Source organism: Microtus ochrogaster, unplaced genomic scaffold (assembly GCF_000317375.1).
Source record: "Microtus ochrogaster isolate Prairie Vole_2 unplaced genomic scaffold, MicOch1.0 UNK27, whole genome shotgun sequence".
In the NCBI taxonomy this organism is placed as follows: Eukaryota; Metazoa; Chordata; class Mammalia; order Rodentia; family Cricetidae; genus Microtus; species Microtus ochrogaster.
In genome coordinates this window covers 2,273,232-2,280,933 of record NW_004949125.1, presented here as the reverse complement: position 1 = coordinate 2,280,933, position 7,702 = coordinate 2,273,232, and the positions used below count along the sequence as shown (strand labels likewise).

Below are 7,702 nucleotides of genomic sequence, written 5' to 3'. Positions count from 1 at the left end.
TCTGAAGGTCAGAGGACAACCCATGAAATTAGTTCTCCCTTTCTATCTTTTCAATAGAATTTGTTGAGGAGAATTAAAAGTTTATGAAACCACTAGGTAGGGGTTAATATTTGTTATGAGACGAATTCCTCTCATTAAAGAATGGAAATATAGGGCTTTTATGTAATACAGTTTTTAGAAATAGGGGCCCTAGGGTTGGAGAGATGGCTCAGCACTTCAGAGCACTTGCTGCTCCTGCAGAGGACCCACATCAGACAGTTCACAACTGCCTGGAAATGGCCTCTCACTGCCTCCAAGGGCACTGCACACATGTGCTGCACACACATGCAGATAATCAGATGCGCACACACAGAGACTTAAAAATAATTAAAGATTAAAAAGAAATAGGTTCATGCATAGTGGCGCATACCTTTAATTCAAGCATTTGGGAGGCAGAGGCAGGCAGATCTCTGTGAGTTCAAGGCCAGCCTGGTCTACATATTGAGTTCTAGGGCAGCCAGGGATACATAGAGAGACCTGGTCTCAAAAAGAAAGAAAAGAAACAAGAAATAGGGGTCCATAATCTAGAAAACAAGAACTACCTTAAATTTTTTAAAAAGTTACTGTTGTTAGCTTATGTGCTTGTTTGAGACAGTCTCCCAGCCCAGGCTAGCCTTGAACTCTTCCTTCTTCTGCCCCATCTCCCAGGTGGAGTGCTCAGTTTGCAGGTGTGTGTTTCTCTGCCTGCTCCTGTCTCTGGTAATATCTTCAGTGCTGGGAGAGCTGAAGTCATCACCTGCCCAAACCTGCATCACTGCCAGATTTCAGGGTTCTGTAGGGAAACCCCCACTACCAGGTCTGGCTGCCGTAGCTCAGAAAAGTGGTTCCAGTAGTCCTTTTAACATTAAATAAACTCGGAAGTATGTTCCAGGGTGTAGTGGCTCTCTGATCCCATAAGGCAGCCCTTAACCACATGGTTGCTGTCGTCAAGAGTACCACCTCACAGCAGGGCTTGTGCAGCCCACCTGCAGCTCTAAGATCCCTGCCGCAACCCTCCCCTTCTTCACCTTTGTGTGGGTTCTGGAGAGAGAACTCAGGGACTCTGTGGCAAGCGTGTGTCCCACTGAGCCATCCCGCAGGCTCGGAATGATGTGTATCTGAGTTTTTCCCTGTGCTATCCTGTTTTTCTCACATTTCATTTTGTCTTTCTTTTTTTCCTTTATAGGAGAAAACCAAAGAGCTAGCGGAAAAGCAGGCGCAACTGTAAGTGTGACCTAGTTATCGTCCTCTCTCTTGCAGCATCGAGTTCCCTGCAGCCTCCTTGGGCTGAACTCCAGACTTCAGCCACTCAGCCACTGCCCTCCCATTCCTTTCCCCTAACCACCCTGGGAAGCTGTGAGGAAAATTTCCTAGGTAGGCCTGGTGGTGCAGGCACGTGACAACTGTGCTGTTTAGGAGCTGAGGCAGGAGGATTGCAAGCTCAAGGCTTGCCTGGGCTACATGGTGAGTACTAGCCCAGCTTGGACAGCTAAGACCCTGTCTCAAATAATAAAGTAAAAACAGGGCAGGGGACATAGCTTAGTGGTAGAGCTCCTGCCTAGGCTCTCTGGTTGAGGGCTCGGGGTGTAGCTAAGTGGTAGAGCTCCTGCCTAGAATCCCACGGTGAGTTGAAGAAGTGACTTAGCATAGATAACCTGCCTAGCACCAGGGAGGACCAGGGTTCAATCATCAGTACTAAAACAACAGCAAACACTCCACCATAGGTGTACCTGGTGCTCAGTGGTAGAACAGTTGCCTAGCAACACACACACAAGCACATTAAATTACCCAGATCGTCTCTAACAAGAGAGGAGTCTTCCCACAACTGATTCCCTAAAGCACCCTAGCCCAGCGTCCATGGAAAGCACATCTGGACACTTGCAGCACTGGTGGACCTGGTGGATCATTCTGGATAATCTTTCACCAGCATGCTGCCCTGCTGGCATTGAAGTCTTCATGAGATGGGCGAATTGTCAGGGTAGCAGTGGCATGTCTGCACAGTGTATACAACGAGGGAGTCTGGGAACTTCAGCCTTGGCTCTTCCAGCATGCTAGTACTGAAAAATAATGCCCAGGGCTGGGGAGATGTCTTAGTGGGTAGAGTGCTTGCTTGGCATGCAGGAAACCATGGGTTCCATCTTCAGCACCCACAGAAACCAGGGGTGGGGGTGTCCACTTGTAATTATGGCACTCAGAAGTAAAGGCAGGCAGAATCAGAAGTTCAAGTGAACTTTGGTGCATAGTGAATTTAAGGTCAGCCTGAGATACATGAGGCCCTGCATTTAAAAGAAAAAGGCCCCAGACGGTATCTGTGACATGTATAAGTGTTTGCACACATGACTGTAGCCTATGAAACCATGCTCTCATGCTAACGCTCAGGCTGAGCTGAAAAGATGGTCTCAGAACTCAGGACACTTAGGGAGGGGACTGGAATTGGGAAGCCAAGGGCTCCCCCTGCTGGTATCATGTTCCTATTTCAGAATCAGAGGCACACCGTTGAGGCACGCCGTTGTTAATGGGTGTTTCAGGGTTGTCCAATGACCTCTTTGTACAGTAGGATCAAAGGACGTACAGAGAGAGGATAGATAACCAGGGTCCTGCCATTCTCAATGACATAAGGCCACTGACTGGGAGTGGGAGTCAGGACCCCTGGAGTCTGCAGCTGCATGGGGAGACCAAGTGCTGCTTCCTGGCCTATCGGGGCTCTATGCAAACTAGCTGGAGGCAGCACTGATTCCAAAGGATGATTGACAGCATGGTAGGGCTCAGAAGAGTTGTAGAGGTATTGGTCCTGTTCAGTTGGGATGGAGGGCTTTGTCTCGGGACAGCCAGGCTTGAGGAAATTGAGGCGGTGTGGATATAATGGCAAACTGCTAAACATTCCTGCTGCACCTGGAAGTGCCTGTCAGACTAGAACCTTCCATCCTAGGACCTATCTGCTTGGATGGCCTAGGGCCTTGGCTTGACTGGGCTGAAAGAAGTGTAGCATGGGGTGAACCCTGTTTCCCCACTGACAGGAAGAGCCAATGCCTTCCCTTTAGCTTTACTGTTTCTGCTGTATTTCCAGAAATTCAGTCCCTCAGGCATGCTCATGGCTTTCTTTTCAAATTCCTTTTTTTCTTTTGAAAATACTGAATCACTATAAGAACACAGAGTGGTGTGAACACGGCAGTCAGTCCTATGAACTCACATCTGGGCTTAGCCTGGCCACAGGCTGCCAGATCTCCATCTCTCTCCTGTGTCTGAGAAGTAGCGTTCCTCTGCTCTGTGGACGTGGGGTCTGGGTCCCAGCTCTCCTCACCAGGAACTGCCCTCTTCCGGACCATGTCCTTCACATCACTGTGACAGATGTCACAGACAGAGCAGCTTAGGGGAGGGAAAGTGCCTTTTGGCTGGTGGTTTCCACTGAGGGCTAGCCCTGCGCCCCACGCTGTGGTGAAGCAGCCTCCTAGCAGTAGGGAGGGGAGGAACAGCCGCTCACCTTGGGGCAGCCAGGAAGCAGGGGAGAGAAGAGCCTGTGCCGGTAGGCTTCCTCCTCCCCTCCCACTTTGTTCTGTACTGGTCCCCAGCATGTGGAGTGGTGACACCCACATTCAGGGAGGGCCTCCACCCCATCTCATTGATCCCAGCCCTTGGATTTCTGAGTTAGGAGCTCACTGTTCAGCCCAAGCTAATTTGGAACTCATCGTCTAGCCCAGAACTCAAGAGTATCCTAGCTCTGCCTCCTAAGTGCTGGGATCATAGGTGTGTGTCACTGCGCCTGACTCTACCCAACCTGCTTATCTGTGTTAAAGGACTCTTGTTGTTTCCGTGTACTGTGCCAAGCGTCCTTTTAAAAATACACTTTCCTTTGTAATTGGGTTTTAGAAACTCCCCTTGTGGTTTCAGAGTTCCTCAAAAACATTACCATCTTAGGTAGGAAGATGAACCAGCTGGTCAAGTACTTGCCTGAAGCATGAGAACTCGAGGTCGGAGTTTGATGCACAGAACTCGCTGAAAAAAAACAAACAACAACAACAACAAAAAGCCAAACATGGGAGCATGCTTGTAGTCCCAGCACTGGACATGGAGAAGCAGGCCAGTCAGCCATCCTCCTCAGTGAGCCTTGGATCAACGAAAGATCCCTTCCCTAAAACAAAATGGGCAGTGCTCCCAAGGAACATTCCCGCAGATGGATCTCTGAAATGCACACACACACACCATACTCATAGCCCACACATAACACATACATACACGCTACACTGCAAACACACTACACACCACCATGCCATACTCATATCCCATACATAACACACACATACACACCACACCACAAACACACTACACACCCCCACACCATACTCATATCCCATACATAACACACACATATACACCACAGACACACTACACACACACACCATACTCATAGCCCACACATAACACATACATACATGCTACACTGCAAACACACTACACACCGCCATGCCATACTCATATCCCATACATAACATACACATACACACCACAGACACACTACACACCCCCACACCATACTCATTCCACACAACACACACACATCATACCACAAACACACTAAATACTCCCACACCATATTCATATCACATGCACACGCACACACGCACAGAAGAGCAGATGGACACATTTCTGACCCCAAGTCCAAGAGGTGGGTCACCACACAGCTGCGGACAGTCACTCCAGGATGACATCAGCCAGGGAGGGAAACAGTCCCTGCTGAGGGAGGGGAATCAGAAATAATGATTAGAGGGAAAAACACAAACACTGGTAAAAGAAAGAACAAGGCTAAGTCAAGATAAACACAGATCAGAAATGCAAATCACAGCACAAGTGCCTTGGGAAATAGTAGGGCCGGGACTGGAGCAAAACAAGTCAGAAAGTGAGAGGCAGGGAGGCCAAGGCAGAGAAAGAAATGTTAGTATTTGTCAGTGGGGAAGCTGGGGGAGTGTGGGAGTTGTGGAGGGGTGGGGTATGTGGGAGGTATAGGGTGTACGTGGTGTGTGTTGTGGGCATGTGTGGGAAGTGTAGGGGGCATGTGTGAGCGTGTGTATGTTTGTGATGTACATGTGTGTTGGGGGTGGGGTGCATGCACCTGCAGAGGCCAAAGGAGGCCATGTCCTTCTCTAGCACTCTGCCTTATTCCCTTGAGATAGTGTCTTTTGCTGAGCCTGGAACTCACTAATGTGTCTAGGCTGCTGGCCAGCAAGAGCTCCCAGGATCCTCCGTGCTTAGAGAGGCCGCCTTGGAGTGTGTTGTTGCTGCCTGGGCTCTCTAGGCAGTGAGATATATGCGGGTCTACTTGGCAGTGTGGGGCTGCCCACCCCTTTGAGTCCCTGGAGGAAATTGAGGAAGGCAAAGAATTTTGAAAACCAAATGAAGTTGGGGTCCGGAGAGTTCAATGAATGCTCTTCTGACTGTGTGCAGCTCTTGTACATGCCAGTGTCTAAGTCGGGCAGGTGGGGAACCAGCAGGCCCTCCATACTTGTATCCCATACATAACACACACACACCACAGACACACTACACACCCCCACGCCATACTCATTCATATTCCACACAACACACACACATCATACCACAAACACACTAAATACTCCCACACCATACTCATATCACACACACGCACACGCACACACGTAGTTGGGCAGGCTACGCTGGGAGGCCTCGGCTGCTTAGTAGCTAACACAGGAGAGATGGTCACCAGCCGCTTCTTCCCCCACCCAGGCGCAGGACAGAGAGGTCACCGTTGTTTGTGGACTAAAGTGAAATTAATGGCTGGGTAGAGCCTGGGACAGCAGGGAAGAGTTTGACAGCCCTGGGACAGCAGGACAAAGGCCAGACCCTCCCCTGTGACTCCCTCACATCACCCCATTTAGGCCCCAGATGTTTCCATGGGCGTGGCCCTTTCCTCAGCGCTCTAGGCATGTGGAAACTTCAAATGCCAGGCGCTTGACTCCACATTCATCAGCTTTGATCTTCTCCAGGCACAGGCTGGGTTAGGGAGCTCCGTGTCTGCTCCTAGGCCTACATATCTGGATGCCCTACGAGAGGTGGAAAAGCAGCCCCTCAGAATTCCCCCAGTGAGGGACACCGAGGCCACCAGGGAGAGATTCTTGGACTTTTCCTCATATGAAACCAGCCTAAGGCAGATCTTGGGGTGATCCTTCTGAGGGAGTGTGCATGACTGTAGAGGCACATACCAAGTGGGGTGTTTAGCAAATGTGGGCAGATCTTGGGGTGATCCTTCTGAGGGAGTGTGCATGGCTGCAGACGCACATACCTAGGTGGGATGGTCAGCAGATAAGGCTGTAGAGGCTTATGGGAGAATCTACCATCCTAAGCCTTAGGGACCCAGGGCGGTGCATTGAGGAGGAGAGGAATTGTGCAGGGCATGGTAGTGCCAGCATTTGGAAAGCTGAGGCAGGAAGTTCACTGGTTCAAGTCCAGCCTAGACTACATGGCAAAATTCTGTCTAAATAAATAAATAAAAGCAATGCATGCATGTTGACATTTTAGTGAATTGTGAAGGCCCTAAGGGTAGCCCCAAAGTCACAGGGGTCCCAAGAGTCTGGTTAGGACAATAAAAAGTAGATGCAAGTCACACTGAAGGATTGATACCCACACACCTCTTGGGACTGGTGTGTGACACTGAGCAGGGGAGATGGTTTGAGGTGCCCCAGTTGTGAGAGCCAGTAAAGGTCTAGTCTAGAAGGACATCAAGGGAAACAGGTGCCAGTCATTGGCACTGCCCTCTGAAATGGGGACGCTTAGCTGGAAGGCGGCAAGCCTGAGATGAGTGGACCCTTGTCTCTGGCTAGCTATAGGAGGGGTTTGAGCTGCTCCTGTAACTCGCCAGGGTGCCAGATACCTGGTAGCCCCTTGACCAGTGCCTGGTTCTGTTTTCATTAACCAGAGAAACAGTGCCCCCATGTGGATAGTACACTAAACTGCAGAAGGGAGTGTGGGAGCTAGAAATGTCCTTCTCCCTTTACAGACCTCGGAAGGTGACCTCCAGTGACTATCCACACTGGAATTTCCTAACGGTTACCTCCAGGTCTGAGGAACATGCTTTGCTTTTCACCTGATTTCTTTTCTCATGGTGCTATGGATTAAACCCAGGGCCTTGCACATGCTAGACCATGTTCTACCAGGGAGCTATTCTCCTCAGGCCCTCACTGATGGTTGGCAAGTGTTTACTGCTGAGCCATACCCCCACTGGAGGATTCCAGGCAGATGCTCTACCACTGAGCCACACTCCAGCCCCTCACTGGGGAATTGTAGGCAGGGGCTCTACCACTGAACCACACCCCAGCCCCTTACTGGGGGATCCTAGACAGGTGCTCTACCACTGAACCACACCCCAGCCCCTCATTGGGGGATCAGGCAGGGGCTCTACCACTGAACCACACCCCAGCTCCTCACTGGGGGATTCTAGGCAGGAGCTCTACCACTGAGCCACACCTCACTCCCCTCACTGGGGGGTTCTAGGCAGGTGCTCTACCACTGAACCACACCCTACTCCCCTCACTGGGGGGTTCTAGGCAGGGGCTTTACCACTGAGCCACACCCCAGCCCCTCACTGGGGGATTCTAGGCAGGTGCTCTATCACTGAGCCACACCCCAGCCCCTCACTGGGGGATTCTAGGCAGGGGCTCTACCACTGAGCCAC

General features: G+C 50.7%; 1 protein-coding gene across 2 annotated transcripts in view; it reads left to right on the top strand.

Annotated features, from left to right (window-relative positions):
- Positions 1 to 7,702, top strand: part of Radil (Rap associating with DIL domain) — a 72,271-nt gene that overhangs the window by 48,679 nt on the left and 15,890 nt on the right. For both annotated transcript variants that reach the window (XM_005367993.3, XM_013354092.2), the window contains exon 5: positions 1,205 to 1,242. In XM_005367993.3, the coding sequence (XP_005368050.1) occupies positions 1,205 to 1,242 (38 nt within the window). The remainder of the gene's footprint in view (positions 1 to 1,204; positions 1,243 to 7,702) is intronic.